The 27,634-nt window shown below is 38.1% G+C and overlaps 1 protein-coding gene and 1 long non-coding RNA gene across 2 annotated transcripts in view; one reads left to right on the top strand and one right to left on the bottom strand.

Annotated features, from left to right (window-relative positions):
* LOC311527461 overlaps positions 1 to 16,404 on the top strand; it is a 46,615-nt gene extending 30,211 nt beyond the window's left edge. The window contains exon 4 of the long non-coding RNA XR_014713338.1: positions 15,991 to 16,404. This is a non-coding gene — a long non-coding RNA (uncharacterized lncRNA). The remainder of the gene's footprint in view (positions 1 to 15,990) is intronic.
* TRPM1 (transient receptor potential cation channel subfamily M member 1) overlaps positions 1 to 27,634 on the bottom strand; it is a 72,730-nt gene that overhangs the window by 15,942 nt on the left and 29,154 nt on the right. The window contains exons 10-21 of the mRNA XM_084641462.1: positions 23,820 to 23,954; positions 21,580 to 21,630; positions 18,681 to 18,821; positions 17,732 to 17,761; positions 13,999 to 14,291; positions 12,879 to 13,107; positions 11,053 to 11,175; positions 10,502 to 10,633; positions 9,326 to 9,454; positions 8,210 to 8,461; positions 6,134 to 6,308; positions 710 to 854 (exon numbers count right to left, since the gene is read on the bottom strand). Coding sequence (XP_084497588.1) covers positions 710 to 854; positions 6,134 to 6,308; positions 8,210 to 8,461; positions 9,326 to 9,454; positions 10,502 to 10,633; positions 11,053 to 11,175; positions 12,879 to 13,107; positions 13,999 to 14,291; positions 17,732 to 17,761; positions 18,681 to 18,821; positions 21,580 to 21,630; positions 23,820 to 23,954 — 1,835 coding nt within the window. The remainder of the gene's footprint in view (positions 1 to 709; positions 855 to 6,133; positions 6,309 to 8,209; positions 8,462 to 9,325; positions 9,455 to 10,501; positions 10,634 to 11,052; positions 11,176 to 12,878; positions 13,108 to 13,998; positions 14,292 to 17,731; positions 17,762 to 18,680; positions 18,822 to 21,579; positions 21,631 to 23,819; positions 23,955 to 27,634) is intronic.

Raw genomic sequence — 27,634 nt, 5'->3', positions numbered from 1 at the left:
GCACAAGGACATTATGCACGGTTTTGACCCGAACTCTCCTCCTTAACTCAGAGACAAAACATGGAGCTACAGAGCCCGAGTGCAGAGGATCAGGCCCGTGTATCTGGGAATAGTGGATGTACACCATACTCCCGACCTTCTGATCCTTGTGATGTTGTGATAATTGGGCTGACAAATTTACCTAATTGTGAGCTCAAAGGTAAAAGGGAGTGAAAGTTCATAAAATGTCACAATAGCCTACAACAAATGGTAATAGGAAAAGGTATAAAAAAAGAGAGGCAGACTGAATTAGTCCAAACAAAAAGATCTTGCTGTAACTTAAGGACTGTGTTAAGATTGTGCCTGGTAAACAAGAACAGTCTGCCTCTCTTTTTTTATACCTTTTCCTATTACCATTTGTTGTAGGCTACTGTGACATTTTATGAACTTTCACTCCCTTTTACATTTGAGCTCACAATTAGGTAAATTTGTCGGCCCAATTATCACAACATCCCTGACTCGTTAACTGATTTTTCAATTAAAATTCAAATATTTGTCAATCCCATTAACAGAACAATTGGACTTTAGGTGTAGTGCAAATTCACAAACTGCTATCTATTTGAAAAACCATAGTATAATTTGATCCTGCTGATAGACTCTCACCGGCATTTCATCTTAGTATTAAGAAAATAAGAAAGATAAGTTAACAGTCATACAGTTAAGCACTTACTTGAAGACAGCAATCAGCAGATTTACCAGTAGAATGTTTGCTACCAGAAGGTAACAAGCCATGATAGCAGGAGTGAGCCAGGCCCCAGGTATGCATGGAGGGAGACGTTTACCATCCTCATCATAAAGATTATCCCCACAAGGAGCTGAAGAGACAATTGAAGGTTTACTTTTCAGTGCTTGCCTGATATTGAAAACACTGGTCATATTTATGTAAAGATTAGATCTGCAAAAAATTTGCTTGCACAAATATCCATGTTAAGAGTTTATTTCCAATAGAACCAAATGGAGTTTTTGGGCCACATTCAGCTGCCAGTTACACCATGTAAATGCAAAATAACCTCCCCTCATAGTGAATAGTTATTCCAGATTTGTGGTGATGTAACCGAGATTAGAATTTAGTCCACAGGACATTTGGATTTTTTCCCCCCAGTAGCAAAACTGGATCTAGGAAGAGATCTCATCAGTCTAAGCACATGTAAACCTTTTAATACCAGGATAAAAAAAGAACCATTTAAAAGTGGAGAATGAAGCCCATCTGGGGAAATCTGAAGTTGCTGCAAGGTAGGGAAACTAGGGCTATCTACATACTACAACTTAAGTTGGTAGAAGTTACGCCACTCAGGGGTGTGAAAAAAATCATTCCCCTGAGCGACGTAAGTTACAGTGGTGCAGACAGTGCTAGGTCAGCAGGAGAGCTTCTCCAACCAACCTGCCGTCCACAGGGGCTGGAGAAATTAAGTCGATGGGGAGAGCTCTCTTCTGTCGGCTTAGAGCATCTACACTAGCAGCGCTACCGTGGTGCAACTGTGTTGGTGCAAGCTCCGTAGTGTAGCCACAGCCTAGATTGTTGAGCTTCCTCCCTCCCAAAACTCCCAGTGAGACTGTAAGTTCTTTGTCAATGGCAAAACTCCTACTGCGTTCAATGGTACAGGATCAGAAGCATTCATCAGTGAGATTTAAAACTGGACAGAGACGAAAAACCTAATATGAGAGGCAAACAAGTGGTAAGACACCTAAAAGGGGCCAGTAGATGGGCACTAAGTTCTGAAAACCAGGGCTGTTTAAGATGTCTCCGGTCAGGCACCCAAAGTCACTAGATACTTTTGAAGATATTGGCCTATGAATCATGTTTGAAAAGTAAGGGCTTGTGTATATGGTAGGGAAAGTGCTACACAGGGGTGTGATTTCTAAAGCACAGTAACATGCTGTGCATTAATTGGTCTGTATAGACCCAGCTAGTGTGCATTAAAGATTTCCCCTAGTGCACTTTTAAGTGCTTGAAACAGTACTAGATTAAAGAGCACTAGTGTATGCCAGCAGGATCTACATGCACCAAAGTGCAATAAGTTAGTGTGCTTTCGAAATCACACCCCGGTAGAGTGCATTACACCCACCATTTAGACAAGCCTTAAGTTTGTTCTTACTTTAAATATAGTTCCAGTTCATTTGGTTTCAAACCCTGGGGGCTGGATCTACAAACACTTAACATTAGGTGAAAAACTAACATTCACAACCTCTTTTTAAGTGATTTGAAATCAGCTTGATCCTGTCTACACTCGCCTGAAAACACATATTTACGTCTGATTTAGCCAGAACTATATTTAAGGAAAGTTCAAAGTTGGTTTCCAAACATGGCACCAAGTTATACACTAATCCTATCGTTCTGGTTATCATGTGGAAACTGGGCATAGAAAGTCAAGTACATCTCAAAAACACGATTGCCCAACTAGCTTTTTAAAATATTAATGTAGACTTTGGATAATCAAAAGAAATTAAATTCTCTGTGTGCAACAGCTCACATAATATAATTAAAAAAGGATAATTGTGGTGGTAACTCAATAGAATGAACAAAAATGTTGGCACTTAATTGCAAATCAATAAAGTAGTACCCAATCAGTTCTTTTTATAATTAAAAAAATTCCCTGCTTCTTTGAAATCAATACAGTAGAAAAACAAAAATCTGACATCTGAATTTTGTCAGAACACTATAATTAAAATACCAGTATCCAGGGAAGAAAAAGACTAATGAACGCATTTAACTAAATGAGATAATCAGCTCCCCACATAGACTTACGATTGATTTCCATGGCATAGACTACACAGCAATTTGAAAGCAAAAAAAGGAAAGAAAACAACAGAATAATAGAGGGAAAAAGAAAACAAATGACTGACAATACAGTAGTTGTTTTGCTGCCAAGAAAAGATAAGCAACTTAATATTAGTACAGTAGAGACATATGCTTAGAAACAAAGGCTTTGTTAGAGTTACTGTAAATTCTGCAATTTCCTTTTCACTTTGTCTTCCCCAAATGCTACATATGGCAGCAAATTCATAACTGTAAAAATAAATCACAAATGGTGCTGGCAGATGATCATTTAAATATAAAAGATATTATCAGTAAAACACAATTGACAGTCACCACAAACATAAAACAACACAAAGTTACCACACAAACTTAATCTTTCAGCTATTACAGAAACAAACTTCCTCCTGTTTCCAGGAAGCAGAGTCCTGGCATTGACTTTGCTGGCTGCTTCCTTTCCTATTATCATTCTATATTAAAATGATCAATAGCTATGATACAAATATATTGTTATAATGTCTAATATCATTAAAATCTAATTTGATTATCATTATGGGTACTGGTGTGCCCGTCCTTAGAAAGTCTTAAGCAGGAGCACCACTTCTGCTTATGAATTTGATCCTGCTAAGTACTAAATGCTTCGGATTTCATGCTCATGCGGCTCTTTTACATTGTCGCACTGGAGTAAATTTCATCCTTAGGGCAAAATCCTGGCTTCACTGAAGTCAATGGCAAAACTCCCTTTGACTGCAATGGTGCCAGGGTTTTATCTTTGGTGTACAGTTGTGACAAAGGAAAGTAACAAAGCAATGCATTTTACTGAACTACTGAGAGGAGAACATGATATGGTACTTTCCCATAAATCATTTATGTGTGGCAAAAAGACCTCACCATATCTGACATATTGGTTGGATTGCCTACTGTAGTCACATCCAGGTAAATTGTTAAGGGGAGCTAACTTACACTCATAGAAAGATTAGATTGAAACCTATTGTCTTTGAAAGCAGAATGGTCTTTAGAAAGTAGGTGCTTATGGGCCTGTCTACACGGGAAAGTTATAACTGTTTAAGGTAACTGTGAACTTTAAACCAATATAATTTAACAGATATAACTTCCCATATGGACATTCTTATTTCAGTGTAAGAGTACCTTTTTCCAGTTTTGATTGTGTCACTCTGGAAGCAGTTTAAGCTAAGCTGAATAAAACCACTCTTATTCTGAAATAAGAGTGTTCACATAGAGAGTTATATAAGAATAACTACATTGGTTTAACTATACCAATATAACTATATTAGTATAACTGGAAAAATCTCTTGTGTAGATAAGCCCTGTGTAATCTACCTTTTGTTAGACCCCAAGTGGTCTTTCACCTTGCTGAGGTAGGATTTTCTGAGTCCTTGGCTAATCACATTTTCCCACAATCGGACTTTATGGTGTATAGTCGGGGTACGATTGAAACAAAGATCAGAGCTGGGACAGTGCATGTAAAGCAAGATACAGAGACAGGGAGAGCTATAGGTGCTGAGAACAGTGTATGTTTTAGCTGACTTATGAGAAAAACAGACCTGTCTACATGAGACTTTGCTGTTGCTTTTACCATCTGTGTTCAAGGTGAACAGGAATTTGTGTACATACTGTGAACCACGTGGACTGCAGCAATAGCCTCAATCTCTGCCTTAGTCATTTCTCCCAGCATGGAATCAACCCATCAGAGACTTATCCAGACCACTTAGAAGCTGGGGCAGCATGTATTACGTAACTGGGTTGATCCAATTATTTCCAAGAATAATTTTATATATTGTAAGTTACAGTAATATTTATGAGAGAAAGGAAGAAGAAAAGAGTGTTTCGGTGTCCTATCTAAACAAAACATCACTACAACAGTGTAACTGCAGGACCAGATTAATGGCACAGCCCATATAGCCATTTCCTCCCTCCTATGCGGAAGGGAGTTCTGACCACTAATGATTAGACCATATAACCCTTAGTATAAGGGGGGAAAATGGAAGTTAAACAATTACAAAATACTGTAAAATGTAAGGATCTGATTAAAACACATAATCAAAGGAATCTGGAGTTAAGGCAGAAACTCTATTGCAAATTAAGTTAACTCTGTTGTTATGTTGAGGGTTAGCTAATACCTCCAAAGAGTGGCTGATGTTACTAAAGGCCATGTTTTGTCCTCAGATAGAGGTGCTAGGGGCTCCCAGTGAGTTCAAGGTGGCCAAAGCAAGGCTATGGTTCTATAAAGGTTGAGGATGGAGCTATGATATATTTGGGAATAATTTTCTCTTTTCTCCTTGATTTTATTCCCCACTCCTACTTAACACTCTTCATCATGATCAAAACTAACTGGAATTACTGCTCTAGATTGCACCATTCTTAACTTCAGTGTGTTGCTGAGTCACAAAATCAGAGCAAAGGGCCACTTTGGTAATATTACATTTTGTAAACAGTCCAAATAGGATTTTAAAGCATTACCAATTTTTATTATTAGCCCTGTTTCTTGCCCCTCCATTTCATTTCTTTGTTAACAACAAGCATCTACATTCCCAGCTGAGGATATCACAGCTTGTCCTCCAGCTGGCAAGGCTCATGTTTTGATAGATACTGGCCTTCCCCCCAGAAATGAAGGGAGCCAGGACCTTTGTGATATATATCCAGACTGTCTGGCAAAAGGATCATATCAAAAGTTACTGATCACCTAAAATACCCTAGGAACATATGTTCTAAACCAGAAGTCAGGGGGTTGTGACCACCCTGACCTTCACATATTGCTAAGGGAGGGGGCTCTGTACTGAAAAGGCTGAGAACCCTTGCTCTAAAGCATGTGTGGAGACCTATGGCTCCACAATTAATTCTTATAGGCCTCATTTCAGGAAAGCACATGTTTAAGTCCCACTGAAGTCAATAGGGTTTAAGCATGAATTTAGAAGTTAAGCTTGTACTTAAGTGCTTTCCTGAATCAGAGTCCGGTGATGAATCAGAGTCCAGGTTCAACAGTAACTCAAGGATTCTCTCTTCTTGACCCTCTTGACCCACTTCTTGAGGAAGTGGAGCACCTCAGAGGTAATATTCTTAACATCCAAGATTGGCAAGTGTTTCAGACTGCACCACTGTCAAAAGTAATTGAATTAGAACATATGCTGAAAGGCAGAGGATTCCCAATGGTACTGTGGTGGGGAGGAGAAAGTGGTGTTTGGAAGTCTGGAATCTGCCACGAAAGCAAACAAAGACAAACACCAATTCCAAATTAAAAACAGTCATTTTCATTAATTTGGATCTGATCATCTGCCTCAGAAACAGGAAACAGAATCTTACTATGAATTCTACTCTTACGGTCTATCTGGTCTGCAAACACCTCTCCATAGATCATCCAGTAGGGCATATAGAAGATGTTGCGGGCTAGTCTCCAAGAGGGCTCCTCATCTGGGTGCAGGATAGCTTGGCGGGCTACTCCGAAACTCATCAGAACCACAAGCATGATGACCACAAAGTACAGCATGTCAATCATCTGGACAGAGGGACCACACAAATATTTTTGTCATAATCAGAAGTTACGTACACGAAAGAACGTGTGTAGGAGAGTGTGTGCAGGAAAACCACCAAGAAAGATTCACGAGAATAAAAAAAATTTCCCCAAACTAGTTGTTTCCCAGATATTATTATGCTTTTACAAATACTGCTCATGAGCCGAAAACATATAAAGTGTAAAAAAATTGCCAAGATCCATTTAAACAGGTAATATGCTTTTCAACTAAAAGGACTATCAGACTATATGGCTTTACAGACCAGATTCCCCCTGCATTAGGGACACTTTACCCTGTCCTACCAAGCCAAGAGACCTCTCAAATCAGCATGATTTGCCACAGTGTTAACTGCTAGATTAGAAGGCATACTTGTGTCCTGGCAATCTCTTGCTGCTGTAATGGCCCTTGGGCTGAAGTCAGTCAGTTCAAATCAGAGCAGCCTTCAGGGTCCCAGGATCTGGGTTGCACAAAGGTGGCTTAAAGTCACCTTTGCAGCACCTCTCCTGAGTAAGATCGTGTGCTCCTCAGTTGCAGTGGAGGTTCTGGACCTATGAACTTTCCTATGCCTGGCATGGTATGGTGTACATTTATGGTGCCATGAAACTGTATAACAGCAGCAATGACAATAGCAACAAATAAATAACGTACTTATTTTCGGAAAGAGAAAGCAGAGTGAGCATCTTCATATAAGTGCTTGGGCCAGTGACAAGAGTATATATTTGAACTCTTTCTAGCCATACTTTCCCTGAACACACAGAGGCAGCAACATGTTGGACAGTGGCTCTTGTTAAAATTCTGCCACTGACTTGAAGGGAAGTATACAATGACTTCTCTGCTGCTGGTGGTGCTTTCCCTCTCTGTTTGCTGCTAAGTTACCCCTGCGCGAGAGGCTTACATACGAACACTGCTGTTGTGCAACGTTTTGACTTTGGAATGCACCAAGTGAAAGGTATTTTCATCTCTAAGTGCTAAAAGAACTTCATCTCTTCATCTCTCTCAAGTTGAATACTCCCTCGTATCATAAATATATACTCAATATATATTTTAGGAACAGAGGGCAAAATTTTCAAAGTCACCAAAGTGATCTAGGAGCCTGAAACCCCAAATACATATGTTCCAGAAAAGTTCATCTTAACAGAAGTCTGTGTTGTTTCACCTCCTTTCTTAGTTACAGTTATATTCAATTAAATGGAAAATCAAGCGGACTCCCTAGAGCTGCTCCCCTCCTCCTTATGAGTATGTGTATCCTTGGTATACTGGGTTTATTATACGCTAAGGAGGATAATTTTATGGGAGCCTATTTTTACAATATTGGCAGCACAAAGCTCCAAATATATTAGTTCCATTAACTGGAAGCGGTTTAATACTATGCTTTGGAGGAAAGCCAGTTTGGCTTAGATATTAAGAACCACAAGCTCTGGGCAACCACAACTCTAACTGAAGTCAATGGGAGTCGAAGATCCTAAAAGGGCCTCTGAGAATCCGACTCTAAACTTATACATTTTAAATCCTACTTTTATGAAGGGAAATACCCTAAAATGGTTCACTGAGACTTATACTGAGATTAACTAGACTATTCTGAAGAGACTGCAATAGGACAGAAAAGCAGGGTGTTAAGGATAAAAGGTATTGAAACAATTTGAGAAAAATTATCTCTTGAATTAAGGTTATTATTGGTGTACCCAAAATCTCTGTGGGAGTATGCAATTCATGAGTCAAGATTAAGAGCCCTATTCTGCAGCCCTTATTCACAGATCAAATAGGTGAGCAACAGTTGCAGGATTGGTATCTAGAAGAGGAAATTATCTTACTTTCCCAAATCTGCTTTCTTACATAGTTTAAGATGCATCCTTAAAAGCAAGCCTCTAGCTACAGAGGTACTAACCATTTTTCCAATCATCATGACATAGGGTCCCAAATACTTGTTCACACCAAAGATATCCAGTACTCGAATGTACCAGAAAATGATATCCACACAGTAGATTACTCTTCCATAACCCATGTAAGGCTGGTTCTGTAGGCGAAGAATTGCTCCAATTATAAATACTGAAATAGCCACCATATCAGTGATATTCCAGTATTCCTGCAGCCAGACTTTTACTTTCTGGCTCAGCTTGCCTGGCTCCGACATCAGAATCTAAAAGCAAAGGGAAAAAATCCTGAAGAAAATCTGTGGAGTGCATTTTTAAAATAATGGTGGTGAGACAGAGGGCAGTCTGACTGGGTGTAATGGGTTTCATCAGGACTACTTACGTGGTGAGCAGGATTTGTCTCTGCAGCAGAGCACATCACTGCTTACAGACTCCATTTAATTTTTCTATTTTGACCCAACTTTCATTTAACCGTAGGATTTCATCACAGTCGCTTAATTCACAGGCTGTGGTCCATTAACTTTTTGTCCATATTTATATCCAAATCAAAATTATATGAGATGTTTATTTTAGGAACACGGTGGGTCAAAGGGGATACAGACTGGGAGGGAACTACAGTGGGGTGAATTGATTTGGCAGTGGGTTTTTGTGCTGTGCTACCAATCTGTAAGATCCGAGATTATAATGAATTAAATACTACTACGAATTTACATACAAAACACTTTCCTCCCTCCCAACCTCTTCATCATACACCATAACTGATCAATGCAACATACATTAATTGTGCATAACAGGAGGCTATTTAGAGATTATATCCTCAGGCCCCCCCCAGGGAAATATACGTAAGAAAGGGGCAGTGAATTCAGGAAACTGCAAAAATTACCTAATGGAATTTTTGACTGATCTTTTGCTCAGGCAGGACAGTTCTGAGAGCCCTGGAGTGGGTAGTAGTTGAAGTCCCCTGCCACTGGTATAGATTTGGAGGAGGTGCAGGGAAGGGAATCTCCTGCCTCATGCAAGGCTTGCCTGTCTACACTACTCCTCCAGCCACCATTCACCATTTATTTATAAATGGCAAGTTCTTCCCCATTATTATGTAAAATAGCAGTTATTGGTGTGATTCACATTACCTCTCTTACTTTCTCTAAAGCCAGAGTCACAATATAGGATATGACAATCCATTCCTGGAGTGAGGGCCAGCGGTCCATCCGCACCAAGATTATATAATTGAACAGCATTAAGTAACCCAGGTATGATATCTGGAAAAAAGAATCCTTTATGTCCATGGACTCTAGGCATTAGTGTGCAGGGCTGTTACACAGTAACTGCTTTGTCCATGGCTGCATAGACAGCATTTAGTTACTTGAGATCCTTCTAAAATTTGTACACAGAGTCATTTGCAGCAAGTTTAAGTGTATAAAGTACAGAACATAAGTGTAAATCAGCAGAAACATACCTAATATTCAGGAACATATTCATAATTGTCCACTAATTTTGGATGTTCAAGTTTCATAGATACCAAGGCCAGAAGGAACCATTGGGAGCATCTAGACTGACCTCCTGTATAACACGGGCCATAGAACTTCCCAAAATAATTCCTAGAACAGATCTTTTAGAAAAGCATCCAATCTTGATTTAAAAACGGCCAGTGATGGAGAGTCCACCACAATCCTTGGTAAATTGTTCCAATGATTAATTACTCACTGTTAAAAAATTACCTTATTTCCAGTCCAAATTTGTCTAGCTTCAACTTCCAGTCATTGGATCATGTTATACCTTTGTCTGCTAGACTGAAGAGACCATTATTAAATATTTGTTCCCCATGTAGGTACTTATAGACTGCAATCAAATCATCCCTTGGCTTTTTCTTGATGCTAGGGGCTGATTTTCAAACTATACCGAATGCTTACAAACTTAATAAAAGTCAAATGGGGAAATAATGGCCACAGTTGTCACAAGCTGGAAATCCAGAATGAGTGGAGACTTTTGAACTTTTTGGTATTTAAAAAAATTAGATACAATAAAGCAACACAGAAGATGGAAAAACAATTTAAAAGATTTTAACTGTGTCTTCTTACGTTTTAATGGGAGTTAGACCATGTGCGATGTGAATTTTGTTATGTGTTCATGTACGACGATGCTAGAAGCGGTATAAATTCATAAGAGAAACAGATGCCAAGGCCAAAGTGCATTTTGTTTGTACCTGTTCTTTAAACTATATATCAAGATGTTTTCCCATTATTTTGTTTTAAATTAATATAAAGTAACAAATTGTTAATAATCAAAAGTCAAGATGAATTACTCACCGTATAAAACCAGAACTTTACAATAGGTGCATTATAGAATTCATAGATTTTTTTTCCAATAGGAAGGCTCCGTTGCTTTTTGTTTCCATTCTCTTCATCTCCTTTTCGGGAGCCTGTATCAGCATTTGCATCCTGGAAGACAGAAACTGGCAGCTTGTCACCAATACAATATCACCTATGAGAAGTTCTTTCAGTCATGATGCTCAATCATCTGTCAGCTACAGAAAGCTTCCTTCTGAACAATAGGACTCTATTCTCTAATCATCCATTTCCATTGCACTTTGAAAAATACAAGGCGAGGTTCTTAGCTGTTGTAAATTGGCATACCTCCACTGATCTCAATACAGCTACATCAAATTCACACTGGCTGATAATGTGGCCTATATAGTCTCAATACTCTAATATACAAGGATTTTTGTTTCTACACAGACAGGTGACATGGAAAATTTGCAGATTTCAATCTGAAGTGGCCAATGGCATAACTGTAGGCAATTCTGAATATTAAGTATGCTGGCTAAGTTAAGAACATTCTGATAAGGTTTAGTACCAACCACATTTTCCTCCTCTTTTTCTTTGCCATCTTCATTTTCTCTTGATGTCTGATAGGAAAAATCATCAGAAGTGCGAAACTCTAGGAACAGGATGGTTGGCGGGAAGAGAATCCCCATTATAACCTGGGCAAGAAAAGAGGTATCACTTCAATGCATCATTAGATTTTTTTTAAAAACAACATTATTTCTTTTGTCGCCATCATTTCTCTGAATCACATTCAACATACAGGAAGCTACTGAAATAATTAGTATTTACAAAGCACAAGTATTACACATAGCACTGTAATGAGTTTTAAGATAGAACATGGAGCTTGCTCTGGAAGACTTATATCTGTAGATACATTGCAATGAAACACATCAGAAGGTAAAAGTGTTGCAGGACAGAGTTCATCAGCTAAATTCAGAGGAACAAAACACAGCAGGATGGTGAAGGGAGCAGGTTCTTACCAAAGCTTATAAATTAGTCTGATGTGAAACAGGGGGTTCTCAGAAGAGTTTTGAAAGAATAAAAGGGGGAAGCTTAGCAAACAACAACTGGGAAAGCTTTCTAAGCATGAGAGATAGCATACAAGAAGGCACTTAAAAAGAGTTGGAGGACGAGATAAAAGGAGTAGTTAGGGGAGGGAATGAGAATAGAAGGTTTGGGGGAAATACAGGTGAGGAGGATAGAACTGGAAGGTTAGGGAAGGCTGAATTTTGCATGGAAGAGGAAGGGAGTCAGTGAATAGATTTAACAAGGGAGAGATGTGATCTGAAAGAAGGGAGAGGATCGTGAGATTTGACTCAAGAGTTGGAGAGAAGTGGAAAGTGAGAGACTTGAAGATGAGACAGGTCAAGAAGAGAGAAAAGCAGAGAATGGATCAGGATGTTGGCAGGAGAAGAAGAAACATAAAGATGGATATTGTAGATGTTATGGTGTGAAAAATCAGCTGGATCTGGTGATGACCTGGAAGTGAGAAAATGAGAGATGGGTTGGAGATGACATCAAGGTGACAGGCCTACATGTGGAAGGCAGTTTTAACAATATAGGATAAGAGAAGGATTTCACCTGATTATAGCCCAGAAAATCATATATTATCCTCCTCACAAGCAACACCAAAACATTCTTCACACTGTGTGTATCATGTGTCTCCCCTTTGCCAAACTTAACATTATTCATGTTTAGCAGTTATTCATTCTTTGAACCCACTCTTGAACAATCACCTGAGTCTCATCAATGGAAAGACAGAGAAATCAGCAGAACAAGTGTTCAAGCCCACAAAATAAGAAAAGATTCTTCCTAAAAAATGTGTTTTTTTCCCATCGTTCTACTCTTTGCTATTCTACATTGGTTCTTATACCACCCTTTTCACTGTACTATCTGAGCTCCTTCCAGTATTGCATTAAGAGATGTGACTAGCATTTGTCACATGTGGTTTGTTCTCTGTCTCACATGCTTTATTATGTGGCCTTCACCACAGTAGTAGCTGAGCATGATGAATGTCTTTTGGCTTCTCATGTAATATAACTAATTTTCATGGCTGGGGTATAAACTTAAATGAACAGCTTTTGTCATATATCTGGCTTTGCTTCCAGATTTAAAGCATACTAAGCCTTTTATTGCCTACTACCCCCCTCTGCCATGGGGATGTTGTCACTTAAATATTCTGAGGTAAGGAGCCAGAAAAATTAGCTTCACAAAAGAAATACTTTTAAAGCACCCCTATAATTAGGGGGCTGAATGGTTATATGAATAAATATACTAAATATGATACAATACTATATGCCATAGCTGTATCTTCAACATCAGTGCCAAGGAAATTACTGCAATTGTGTAGAAGAAATACCTTAAGGCCTGGGTTTTTCCGCATGCGTAGCCGCCCCATCCACATGTCTGTTAATAACATCTGGCTGCAAGTGTGAGCTATGAAGTCCCTGTGTTTAGCTGCCACAGCAAGTTTTAGGCAGGTGGAGTTACTCCAGTTTTTCAGTTCATAGGTCAGCAATTTCATGGCAACCTGTTCATCATGTTTATAGGATTGATCTAACAACTCAACAGCCAGCTGGCCAAAATCTCTGAAGAAAAGGAGACATGCAAAAAGAATCTGATGAACTTTGCTTAAAAATTTTAGTGTTCCCTTAAATTTGATTGTAAACTCTTTTGGGCTGGTACAGTGTTTTCCCATGTGTTTGTACAGCATCAAGCACAACTGGGCCTCAATCATGATTTGTGCTAGCATGCAAAAGCTCCACACAAAAAAATATAAATGATAATTAACTTTGGTGCTTAAGAAGCTATTGACTAGAAATGTCATTATTGCTTGTGAAATATTTTTGATCCTTTGATTACAGGCACTATAGAAGTTGTAATTGTCATATTGTAAACTTCTAACATTCTAAGGACAATTATAATAAAGCCAATTACATTTGAAAGTTTTGAAGAAATTTGTTTAAAACTAAAAAAGCAATAAGGCACAGAGACTAACAAAACCAAGTAGAGTGCATAGAGTAACACATAATTTTCATTCCCTTTAAACTTATTTTTATTTTTAATCACCTTCAAACATGACAACTTCTGTCACAGCTCTTGTGAGACTGTTTGTGATAAAACTTAGTAGACGAAATTTACCGCTTCAGAGAATTCATATACATCAGTTAATCCTGACCTAGTGAGGTAAACTAATTTTATTTTATAAAGGAGGAAACAGGCAGAGAGGTTAAGCAATTTTCCTAAGGCCACAGAGGGACTCCAAGATATGATAACTCAAAAGTTCTTGCATCCCAGTCTTGTACTTATATCCTCAAACTTCATAGATGAAAAAGGTTGGTCAGAAAAATGGGCCAAACAATCATCCCTCGTGACCCACCATCTTAAAAATTAATTACAATTGCTCAAAAATAACTTTGAGCAGTCCATATGGCCCCATATATACAAATGAATTATGCACTATGTGCCAATTAACTAACTTTGAGTTGTTGTCCAAATCCTGAGAGATGTCATCCACCAGTTCACTCTCTGAAGACTCATGGGCCATGGATTTGTACAGTTTACATGCCACAAGTGCTTTGGCCATGGTCTCCTCCCCTCGCTGCCAAAGAAAGAGTGCCATCTTCTGCCGTTTCATCAGCACTGCCCATACCATGAGTTCATGAAATGGGTACTGAAAGCGGCTGACTTCTGGGTCATCCACATCAATATCTATCTCTTCCTCCTTTTTCTTTTTCTTCTTCTTCTTCCCTTTGGTTGGAGGCTCATCATCCTAAAGGAAAGCAAAACAAAATTCTTGCCACTGAATTCTGAAAGCTATTTTGACCCCTATTCCATGCATAAAGAACATGTTGAGATGACTACTGGCATTTCCAAAAGAAAATGTGAACTTCCCATTAACAAGAAGCCTATGTTCCTTGAATTACATCATGTTCTGTAATTTAATTTCTGATTTGTTTCTATAAAGAATGCCAAAAACAAAATAATGAAATAATACCTTATCAACAGATCATGAATTGGGCTAGCACTCCTGGGTTAACATTTTGGCCACAGAACCATTACTTGCATGCTTCATTATGAGTCACTAACATTCTATGAATATAGTAGAACCCTATTATATTAAAGTTATCACTTTACACAAGCCAGCTAGAGTATAAGTGGAATTGTACTGCATGTGTAATTGCCCTGGTTGCTTTGCGGTAAACTGAAACAACTTAGGACTTTTATTCTATTGAATTGTCAATGGAGCTTCACTATAAGTAGATTACGCTGTAGTCTCTGATTTGATATGGTCTCTCTCTATTCCTGCAGAATAATGCTTCATATCAGGCATCAAAGCAATTTTTAAACCAACATGCAGATGAAGAGAAGGGAAAACAGGCAAAGGGAAAAGGCAGATAGACAGAATCCTTAGGAACAGAGTTAAGATACTAAAGGGAATGTTCACCTTTGAATAAGGAATCTCCTCGTATGTATGCAGTACAAACTGAAGGTATAACTATCCCATTTCCTAAAAGGATAAGGAGGATAGGCCATTACTACAGGAACCAACATGGAAGTAACTGAAGGGAGATACAGACAATGGAGCAGGATCCTAAAGGGAGAAAAGCCATGTTGGGAAAATTAAGGTTTAAACAATGTAGGAAGAATACTACATATATCACTATAGATAGAGCTATTGATAATTTTTAGGGCTCGATTCCACTATCAGAGATGAAGTGCAAGTAGTGGTGATAAACACTTTATAACATCAATCCTTGTGCATACAAAGTGCACTAGATTCTTTTAAGGAAGTATGCAGCAGCATGAGCTATATATCCAAGTTCAGAATTAAATTTTAGAGCAGGGGTTCTCAAACTGGGGGGTCGGGACCCCTCAGGGGGTCATGAGGTTATTACATGGGGGGTCGTGAGCTGTCATCCTCCATCCCAAATCCCGCTTTGCCTCCAGCATTTATAATGGTATTAAATATATTTAAAAGTGTTTTTAATTGATAAGGGGGGTCGTACTCAGAGGCTTGGTACGTGAAAGGGGTCACCAGTACAAAAGTTGGAGAACCACTCTTTTAGAGCCTGAGATTCCAAGCAGAAGTCTTCACTTTTTCCTTAAATTCATCTCACTTCTTCCTACTTTCCAACAATTTCAGGAAGGGAGAAGTGGTCCTTAGAGAAATTGCAATGGTCATTATTCACATGCATTTAGAAAAAATGTTATCTGTCTTTCAAGGAAAAGGCTGTGCACACACAGCCAAGTGCCATTTCAAATCCGAAGACGAGAACTGCATTTTTTTGGTATAACAGAAGAAGCGATGATTGCAAAATACCAAATAATTTATAGTTAATAGTAAAGAAAATAAAAAACTGGAAATGAAGAAAGTTAATATTCCCTCTTCTTTCCACATGATCACAAAAGATTTCTTTGGAATATTTTTTAAAAGTTAATTTTATTTTTCACCATTTCTTTTCTTTTAGATAGACAGAACTGCACCCACTGCACAATGAAGAAAACAGAATTAAACTTCAAAACACTTCAATTTGTTCTGTGTAAAGCATTTGCCACTGAAGAAAAGCATAAAAACATCAAAATATGTTCTTGGAAAATACTGAGTAACCTGCATGTGAATAAGGCCACATATCTCAGAGCTCGACTCTGTGGTATATAAATGAGACCACATCTCTTCAGGTCTTGTTTCCTGCTGTCTGTAACCTGAGCACTTTGCCCTAAAGCTGTTAGAAAATATGAAGTCGATCTGAGAGGAAAATTAAGTTTATTTACACTTTCTTCATACAAGGAAACGCTGCTTATCTGCTTTGGAAAACATAGGCCTTTGTGCATATATATTTTACAACTGACTTTAGCTTCAACATAAAACTCTATTCACTAGGGTTACGAATTTTGGTTGGATGTATTCCTGGAGATTTCATCACATGACATAATCTTTAATAAAAGATTAATCTTTAAATCCTGGAGACTCCAGGGAAATCCTGGAGGGTTGGCAACCTTACTATTCACACAGTGATAATACAAGCTTACTTATATGCTTCATATACAAAAGTCCCTAATCTTTTCAGATACCAAGTATCTAACTGCTATGTTCTAAGGTATCTATTAGAAATGTTTAGCTCTGCCTTCAGATCAGATACTGAGCTTTCCCAAAGTTTGTTGGAATCTGAACCAGGGTTCTGGTTTGGGCCCATGGGAGAGACAGGCCCCAGGTACAACATTTGGATCGAAATCTAAACTTCCCTGAAGTTCTGGGGTGGTTGGGGCAGGGCTCAGACCTGTGGCTGGGATGCAGGTTCGGGTCCCCCTCATCTTTGGGCTGTTTACATCAGAGCGGTGCTGATATGCTCTGAAATAATTAGCTATGTTTTACAACGGAAGAAAATAACGAACATAACACTTAGTTAACTTGACTGAAAAAGCAATTTCCCTCTCTGACCTATCGAAGGCTATGTCTACGCTACATCTACATGTAAGGATGTAAGTACAGATGCAGCCAGTCCAGCTAGCACAGTTATAAATAGTAGTGTAGATGGGAGACATAGCTTAGGTGAGACAAGCAGAGTGCCCTACATGCCTTAACCCCCAGGGTACATCCCTACATGGCTCTCTACATGCCCAAACCATGCCCTCGCACATCTATGCTGCTATCTTTAACACTGTAGCGTTTCGCTACCTCTCCCCTGTGAGAGCCTTTCCTTCCCACTGCCAGAGCCTTTCGCTGCCGTGCGTAGCTACACACCAAAGTGACAAGTATGGACACAGCCTGCCTTTCACAGCGGTGTGTAACACAAACGTAGTGCCTGTACTCTACGTGCTGCTATAGACAGCCTAAATCTTCCATGCATAAACTGCACTTTAAATATAAAGAGGATTTGACCATAAATTACTCAGCTGCTGTATTCTCTCTCATCACTATGTTCTCTGTGTTCACATCTAAAATTGTTTTATCTACAATATTTTCCAACATGGGAGTCTGTTATTACGTAATACTACTAAAAAAACTGCTTGAGGATTATGTGAGCAAAGCTCTACGCAGAACTCAAGACCTTAAATATAAAGCAGGTTGCTGGTATTTCAAAAGTAATCTGTAAAATAGAAGATCCCAGCCAGAAACAATTTATATTAAATCAGCATAAAACTGAGAAAGCCCAGAATGATGCAGAAAGGTGTTTTTCCTAGTTATATGAAAAAAAAAATCCAACTTACCTCCATTCCTAAAAGTTTAAGAGCTTTTGGCTGCATATTTAAAAGAAAAAAGAAAAAGAAAAGAAATCTAGTTAGATGGAGGGGAAAATGCAAAGGTGTAAGAGTGCCAAAGAAAGTAATTTTTTCATTTGCATAGATAGGAACATTATCTGGCTAGTAGCTGTAACTCTATTTTGGAAGGGAAACCCCCCCACAAGCTTCTTATCTTGCCCCCCCCCCCAAAATCATCCTTTGACTCTGATACAAAAAGACCACTTCCGAATTAAAAACAAAAAAACAAACCCATTTAATCAGAGGCATCTATGAGAAACAAGCCCGTGGTGAAACCTGTTTGCCTATTTTTTTCCCCTTAGAAACTAGAATCTTTGTTCTATTACATTTTCTTAAAATGACTCCTCTTTATATTCCATTAGCTTCACGGTCAATACTATATTCTGGCAAGAGAACAGTTTATTTTGGGTAATAAGCCCTTACTCTTGGAAGCAATCTTTTACAAGATATTTGCAAAATTGTTCCTCTTCTGAGGCAGTTCCTTTGGCTTACTTGGATTGGGCCCATGGATTATTACAATTACTTGCTCACTGAGTTGTAGTTTATCCCTGTGTTTATTTTATATCACTATTTTATGCAGTTACAATAACTTTAGAAGGTCATGCTCACAAATTAAAACTAGGAATGGCTAAACATGCATAACACCACAGTTAGAAATATTTGTTAATTACCAAGAAGCGTGGAAAGTGCATACTTGCACATCTTATTTAGCACCTATTGGGACCCTGAGTCTTTGTTCTTCAGCTCAGATATTTTGTATTATCCTCATATTAACTCCACAGGCTGTTAAATGAAGATCAAATGGACACACAGTGGTTCACATAAGATTGAAGAAGTGGAGAATTAGTTATTTTGATTATCAGCACTATGGGGAAATATAACATTAACACATTCTTACCCTCTTTGGTCCAAATAAATTATTGTAAAGGGTCCGAAAACTTTTTCGAGTATAGTTGCAGCGATAAGCTCCACCCATGAGGTATTCAAGTACAAGACCAATATCTATCAGGCTGATATGATAATCAGGTGGAAGATTTCCCTACAAAATACAAAGTGTATTTTTAGGATATAAAACAACAATAAAGCATATACAGAGAGTTGCCTTGGCTATATACAACATGACACATTTATGTTCATACTTGGTAGACTTTAATATTTTATTCATTATTAACATATCCATTCAGGAAAATTTTTTTACTTGGGGCCAAATTCTCCCATGTCTGTCTATCTAAGGGTAGAATTTCAGCAGTGGTTGTTGGTAACATATATATCAGTACAGAGTTATTTGCAGCAGTTAAATATAATATGTAATGGAACAATAAATGTATGAGGCAAGGGAAGAAGACAAGAGCTTTATAGTTTTTAATATATTTCTGTTAAAATGGATACAATCACATTATTTTTAATAAATAAATGCAGCTGAAGATTTATAAACATTCTGTTGGTTATGTGCTCCATGGACATTTGATGTAATTTCATACGTTTTCATTTTATAGATAACTTGCTTAATTTTAGTGTGGCTATCTCATGGCTGAAAGATTAAAGTGATGACCAATCTTACTAGAGGTACACAGTGCTGAGAATTTAATTTGAAACCATTTTTAATTCAAAAATAAAAATGAAGTGTTTAATAGCCATGAGGCTTGGTTCTGCAGAACCTGACTGATGAAAGTACTCTTCACATGCACGAGTAGTTGCTCTGAAGTCAATGGGACTGCTCATGGGAGACAGGGCTTGCAGGATGGCCCCCAGTGGCTTTGAGTTCTTTGAACTGAATTAATAACATTCCATTCCATATTTGAATGGGATTTCGCTCTGCAAACTAATCTGAACAGCTTTGTCTATTTTAAGGTTTTATTCATGCAAGAATTAATTTTGCTTTTGAGATGGTTTAAAGATGGCTTTTTGTATAATGGAGTGGGTGGGTTTTTTTCCTGTACCCCTTAATAAAAATCAAAACAAGCATTTTATTACTATAACATTTCTACTAATACGCTACTTGAATACTTATGATCTGTGCAATAATTTAATGAGATATCATTATAGTGCTCATACTCCAAATGTATACATATTATCACGAATAATTTTATACAGTACAAGATTATAAACAATATTAATACATTTGATAAACTATAAATATACTATGCTACTAAGTATATTCAGTTATGGAGAACATTATAGTACTTGCAAACTCTACAGTATACTAGATGCTCAGATACCATAGTGATGAGCATGGTATAAAAACCTGAATATAAACAGAAAACGTCTATATTTAATTTACTCATCCTCAAAATGTGAGTCTCTTGTGTTTTAAAATAAAAAGTGACAATTATAAATTAAAAGGGGATTGCAAATTGTGAGATTCGTCACGGAAATCAAAGAGAAAATTATCCATATTGGACAGTATAATGTGTCCTTAAGATAAATATAATAGTTCAATGGACTTTAGATAAGTCCCCAAACGAAGTCAATGGAAAGACTCCTATTGACTTCAGTAGACTTTGGATCAAGTCTTTGGATCAAGACTTTTGGATTATTATTTGTTTTAATTATTCTATTTATTTCAGGATAAGTCAGATTTGTTTATATACCTTGCTTTTAAAAAAGATAGCAATTACCTGTAGTATGCTGATACAAGAGTTTCCTCCTGCTTCTGAAATGTGTCAGTATACACTGTAGCTTTTACTGTATGAATAACATTTTTCCCCACTTCATTATTATCTACAATTCCCAGCCCATCATGTACAGGGAAATTTGGGTTAATCTGCCGTCTAAACTAGGTAAACAAGCAGGTTGTATAACCTGTATTGTCATATTGTTAAAGATTGGACAGTTACATTAAATCTCCCAGAACTGTGACAGAACACTATCTTTCACTGTTCTAACTGTATCCTTTTTTGCACACCACAGCAAGGTTTAGTCTAGAACACCACTTAGCAATAAACTACGATGAAAGCGCTACATTCTAGGGAAACAAATCACCTCAAGGTTAACCCAACCAAATCCCCGAGCTTGTCGCTGAATGAGAGTGAGCCATGGAAATGTGATGACCAGAAGGAGAAAGATGGACAGATAGAAAAAAAATACACAGAAGAGAATTAGTACCATTGGAAAATGTGAATAATGAAAAATTAGATGAGAATTAAACCCTGAGGTGGATCATTATGGATTATACATTGACCCAATCCTGCAAAACTTTCATGAGGAACTCTCACTGAAATCAGTTGAGGTGTTCCCTGCAACAGAAATGCAGGATATACCCTGTGTAGCAAAACAGAAGCAAAACCCATCAAATATAGTGAATTTAAGACTAAGCCTTACAGTACATTTATATGCAGTGGATGGTAATGAATAACAGATTTATGACTTCTAACTCTGAAGAGTGGAAGTGACTTTCTCCCAATGGAAGTGATGGAAGTAACATTGCTTGGGAGTCTGAAAAACACACTAGTAAATACACAAAAAGGAACAATCCTGCATTGGCAGGTGGATGGACTGGATAATGGAGTAGATATTTTCTCTCTCTAACTTCTGATTCTGTAATTTTGCAGGGAAATATTTTTCCACTGTAATGTTGTATGTAAGCTTCTTTGGATATAAAAAGAAATTAAGCATATTTAAATCTGGTCTGAATATCTTACACTACTAGTGATTTAACTTCCCTCTCCTTAAAAACTATAATTTCATTTCAAAGTTTTATTTTCCATCTACATTATGTTCACTTCCCCCATTGATTTGTACAATTAAAATAATCATGAAAATAAATCCCAATATCTGGAAATAATATAAAAACTTACCTTTTTCACATCCCTGACTAGCAAATGCAGTGTATTTGGTGGACCCAATCTCTGAAAGAGAGACCATTCATATTTTGTTAGGTCTTTAATTCTTCCCTTTAATTAAAAAAAAAAGCATAGTTTCTGCAAAGCATTAGAAATTTGGATGTGAATTCCCTGCACTATTATTTGTTCATTATTAGAACAGAACATCAGTATGTACTGTTTTCTTCATGGATAAAAAGATTGGCGGCATAACTGGCCAAAAGTAACAAGTCACTAACAGAGTTTACAGCCACTTTGTGCTGCTAGGAACCCTGTGCAATGGTCCAGTCCTCAGATATAGATCATAGGAGCCTTCGGGTTGCCTTAACTTGCACAGGCTGCCAACAGCTACAAGGGGCTGTAATCCCCACCTGGGAATCGCAATGTGCCAGGATGCCTTGGCACTGACCCTTTACCTTTGGCCACACCTCCCACACTAACATCAGGGAGAGTTGATGTAGGAGTAGTTGATGGCAGCTCTGTGCCTCTGCAGGATCTACTCCGGGGGAATGCCGCATCAAAAATGACATATTCTGTACCCAATATTTTACGATTCTGCAAAATTCTGCACATTTTATTTGTAAAAATAACACAATATAATCATGCTAGTTTCAATTATTTTGTAATTTATTTCAAATACCTATCAGCAACTATGTCTACAATAATACAGACAACAAAAAAGAGTCAAGAAATGTTTTTTGACAAGTGAGAACTCTGAGTAATAATTCATTTAAACTACAATATGGAAACGTATTTCCTGCACCCCTCAGAAGCAGTGCAATGGCTTGGGGAAGACAGGGATAGTGGAGGAGCTGAGGGAGAGGGAAATAACTGCTGAGAAGGAGCCTGGGTGTGAACTCGGAGGGTTGTTGGGTGTGGGTGGGAGAACAATGTAACAGGTTTTTGGGAGGGGGAAGGGTTTGTTAGGGAGCCACCACCATGCAGACCCTGGCTGACCCATAGTCTCTCTCATTTAGTCAGGCACATCTGCCCTGTCCCCATGTGTCCCTGAACCCCACCTCAGCCCCTTCCCCATCGCCATGTGTCCCTGCACCCCCACTTAGCTACCTCCTATCCCCATGTGTCTCTGCACCCCCACTCCCATTCAGCCCCTGCCCCAGTCTGTCACCCCCACTAGCCCTTCTGAACCCCACTCTGACCCCCCAGGTGCCCCATGCTGTCTGTGTCCCCATATTCCGTGCCTTCTGATCTGCCCCCATGAGCAGGGTGCTATGAGGAAGGCAACTTCTTTCTCTTTCCTAACTGGAGCTGGGGCTGGTCCTGCCCAGGAGCCCCTCCTCTGAGTTCTGGTGCCACAGTGGCTCCTCGTGGGTGAAAGGAGAAACTGCAGCACCTTTCCAGCAGAATGTATTTTTTGTGGAAGAAAATTCTGTGCAGCACATGAATTCTGCACATGCACAGCGGTGCAGAATTCCCCCAGGAGTAAGGACCTACTAGGGTGTTCTGTCTGGGTTTGTGCAAAGGAGACTCTAGTCCCAAGCAGCCTATGTGTTATAAAAGAGGCAGCATGACCTAGTGGATAATGCACTGGACTGGGATTCAGGAGAACTGGGTTTTATTCCTGGTTCTGCCACTGCCCTGCTGGGTGACCTTGGGCAAGTCACTTTGCCCCTGTGCCTTGGTTTCCCCATCTGTAAATGGGAATAATGATACTCAGTGCCAGGTGTAAAGTGCTTTGGGATTTATGGATGAGAGTTTCTATATAACATTTTATTATTACAACAATAAAGAATAAAGAAATGACAACTAACTGAGGGTCAACAAGATTGTGTCACACATCAGTGAGGAAGTTAAGAATATGCCAGTAAAAAGCCACAGTTATTGGCTGATATTATTGTTTTAATGGCAATACTAGTTATTGAAAATTTCTTAATATGCATTTTAAAAATACTTCACTATATTTACATGATAAACCATAAGACCATCTAAAAGCTGCTCTAGGCTTAGTCAAGATACTCTGTGTATCTTAAAAGTATTATGAAGCCAGGAGTTATTACAGTGACTCCCTCTAGTGATATGCACCTTTCGTAGACTGTCAGTGCACCGAGTTTTTTCCCCCTGCAATTGTTGAAGTATAAAATGAAACCACCAGTTGGACAGTTTCTGTGCCAGTTATTGGGGGGGAAAAGAGAGAAAGGAAAAGGTGTCAACCATGAGAGATACTGCAGTTTATATCAGCATCACAGCTCACTCACAGTATTATAAAGCTCTTCTAGTCGAGGAATAGTGAGGAAGCGTTGCATGTTCACTCCATTTTCAATCAAGAGTTTCACAAAATCAACTCGATCCAGTACCAGGGCGTCCAGCATAGCCTGCTCCAGGGAATTCACCTGAGAGTTGAGGAGAGAGAACACAATGCAAACCCTGGGCAAGTAAGTCAGAGATGTTGTGCTAGCAACTGCAAACTGAAGTTTTTTGGTTGTTTAATAAAAGAATTCACATGTGAATTTCAAGCCATGTTCAGTCATCTACACATCAAACGTAATTTTGAAAAATGAAAATGTCCCTGATAGGTGTTCCATGTATAGTTTAGATGTTGTGGTTTTGTTTTTTGGGGGGTTTTTTGGATGTGTCCTTAATGTTGAAGTAATGAGAGCAGTAAATGAAACCTTTAGGAGAATGATTGTAACTTTCAGTACTTTTTGTTTGGTATCTTACAGCTAAACCAAGTGAAATGACACATTATACGAAGAGGTGGGCTTGCTTGCTATGTGTGATGGGAGCAGGTTAAATTTAAAAAGAATGAACTGCACAAACATAAAGAGTGTTTTGTACCATAACAACCCACATAGGCTGCTTCCATTCAATTGACAAGCTGTTGCCTCAAATAGAGTGAAGTGGCAATATGCACTCTCTCCGATCTTCTGAAAAGAAATCCCCAAGTTGTTGCTGGAAATATTGGTCAGCTTCTCTTAATATGGCCAAACATGGGAACAACCCAACAGACTATTCAACTTAAAAAAAATTAAAATAAACTGATAGGAAATTCAAAACACAAGAACTGTCTTCCTATAAAATGTAAAGTCTCCCCCACCAATCACTGATGAGCTAGAAACATTCAGAGGAATACTTTTTTGTAATGGAAAAAGTATATATTTTTGCACTCTTTCTGTTCCCAAATATGGTTTATTCACTTTGGTTGAAACCTTCCAAAACAATTCACTCCTGAACTGAAAACAAGCCAGCCAAATTTCAGTCAGGAAGGAAAAAGATTGGAAAACGTGGAAGTATTAATAGCAACAGAAAATTACCACTTAAAATGGAAATGCTTGTGTGACCTTAATTATACATATTTCTATGCAATCTACCTATAATTATGAAGACACTTATAAAATACATAAAAGTAGGGCTGTCGATTAATCAAAGTTAACTCACGTGATTAATTTTTTTGAGTTAATCATGATTTAAAAAATTAATCATGATTAATTGCACTGTTAAACAATAGAATACCAATTGAAATTTATTAAATATTTTTGGATTTTTTCTATGTTTTTCAAATATTTTTATTTCAATTACAACACAGAATACAAAGTGTACAGTGCTCACTTTATATTATTTTTGATTACAAACATTTGCACTATAAAAATGATAAACAAAATAAATAGTATTTTTCAATTCACCTCATACAAGTATTGTAGTGCACTCTCTTTATTGTGAAAGCATAACTTACAAATGTAAATTTTTTGTTACATAACTGCGCTCAAAAACAAAACAATGTAAAACTTTAGAGCCTACAAGTCCACTCAGTCCTACTTCTTGATCAGCCAATTGCTAAGACACAAAAGTTTGTTTACATTTACGGGAAATACTGCTGCCTGATTCTTATTTACAATGTCAACTGAAAGTGAGAACAGATGTTTGCATGGTACTTTTATAGCCAGCATTGAAAGGTATTTATGTGCCAGATATGCTAAACATTCGTATGCCCCTTCATGCTTCGGCCACCATTCCAGAGGACATGCTTCCATGCTGATGATGCTTGCTAAAAAATAATGTGTTAATTCAATTTGTGACTGAACTCCTTGGGGGAGAATTGTATGTCTCTGTTGGGATATGTAAGGGTTAAATAAAGACATTGAAAACCGCTGGTGTGCTGGCATGGTATCAGGCAGTAGGCACAGGCATGCACTATTCCTTTCCTTAATAAATAAAGTCCTGCCCTTTCCCCTCCATTCTCCTTGTTAAGAATTGATAAGTATTGCAGCTGCATAAAAAATGTGGGGATCTAAAGGATACCTTTTGGGTAAAGAAGTGTTATCTCCTCCTCCCCTCCTTTCCCAGCTCCATAAGCGAGCCCTGGGTCATGGCCCCTTCCTCCTTCCCCTGAAAACTGCAAATTGAGGGAGATTTATGGCAACAGATTGTTGCAAAGAAATGTATTTTCAAGGTAAAAATGCTTGTATGACATATGTAATGCTGCACACAATGGAGAGGGGTGGGCATACTAACAGAATGGGTGTTTCCTTTACCTAATAAGGGTTCTTGGGGTGTTGTAATGGATGCAGGCGTTGACATATTAACTTAAATAAAAAGAGTGTGATGTAATTAATCCAGTGCTTACTTGACAATTGGGTCAAGGGGAACAAGTATCGCAAAAAAGAAGCCTATACTCGTATCTGCCTCTGAGTCAACTGCTCCATTTTTTTTCCTAACATCCTCCGGCTTTGTTTTACCCACATTCAGCCATATAGTTCATGTTCTAGCAGTCTCAGATGATGACCCAAGCTCATGTTCAATTTAAGAACACTTTCACGGCAGATTTGACAAAACACAAAGAAGGTACCACTGTGAGATTTCTAAAGATAGCTACAGGTTTCAGAGTAACAGCCATGTTAGTCTGTATTTGCAAAAAGAAAAGGAGTACTTGTGGCACCTTAGAGACTAACCAATTTATTTGAGCATAAGCTTTCGTGAGCTACAGCTCATTTCATTGGATGCATACTGTGGAAAGTGTAGAAGATCTTTTTATACACACAAAGCATGAAAAAATACCTGCCCCCACCCCACTCTCCTGCTGGTAATAGCTTATCACACTTGATCTTCTACACTTTCCACAGTATGCATCCGATGAAGTGAGCTGTAGCTCACGAAAGCTTATGCTCAAATAAATTGGTTAGTCTCTAAGGTGCCACAAGTACTCCTTTTCTTTTTTAAAGATAGCTACAGCACTTGATCCAAGGTTTAAGAATCTGAAGTGCCATTCAAAATCTGAGAGAGACGAAGTGTGGACCATGCTTTCAGAAGTCTTAATAAAGCACCACTCAGATGTGGAAACAACAGAACCCGAACCACCAAAAAAGAAAATCAACCTTCTGCTGGTGGCATCTGATTCAGATGATGAAAATTAACATGAGTCAGTCCGCTTTGCTTTGGATCGTTATTGAGCAGAACCGGTCATCAGCATGGAAGCATGTCCTCTGGAATGGTGATTGAAGCATAAAGGGACATATGAAGCTTTAGCGCATCTGGCATGTAAATGTCTTGTGATGCCGGCTACAACAGCGCCATGCAAATGCCTGTTCTCATTTCAGATGACATTGTAAACAAGAAGCGAGCAGCATTATCTCCTGCAAATTGTAAACAAACTTGTTTGTCTGAGCAACTGGCTGAAGTAGGACCAAGTGGACTTGTAGGCTCTAAAGTTTTACATTGTTTTATTTTTGAATGCAGGGGTTTTTTTGTACATAATTTTACATTTGTAAGTTCATCTTTCATGATAAAGAGATTGCACTACAGTACTTGTATTAGGTGAATTGAAAAATACTTTTTCCTTTTTTTTTTATAGTGCAAATATTTGTAATAAAAAATAAATATAAAGTGAGCACTGAACACTTTGTATTCTGTGTCGTAATTTAAATCAATATATTTGAAAATGTGGAAAACATCCAAAAATATTTAAATAAATGGTATTCTATTCTTGTTTAACAGCGCGATTAATTGCACAATTAATCACAGTAAATTTCTTTAATCGTGCGATTAATCACGATTAATTTTTTTAATCGCTTGACAG

Source organism: Lepidochelys olivacea, assembly GCF_965140295.1.
Source record: "Lepidochelys olivacea isolate rLepOli2 genome assembly, chromosome: 10".
Lineage (NCBI taxonomy): Eukaryota > Metazoa > Chordata > Testudines > Cheloniidae > Lepidochelys > Lepidochelys olivacea.
The sequence above is the reverse complement of the archived record's forward strand: the minus strand, read 5'-3'. Positions and strand labels throughout refer to the sequence as shown.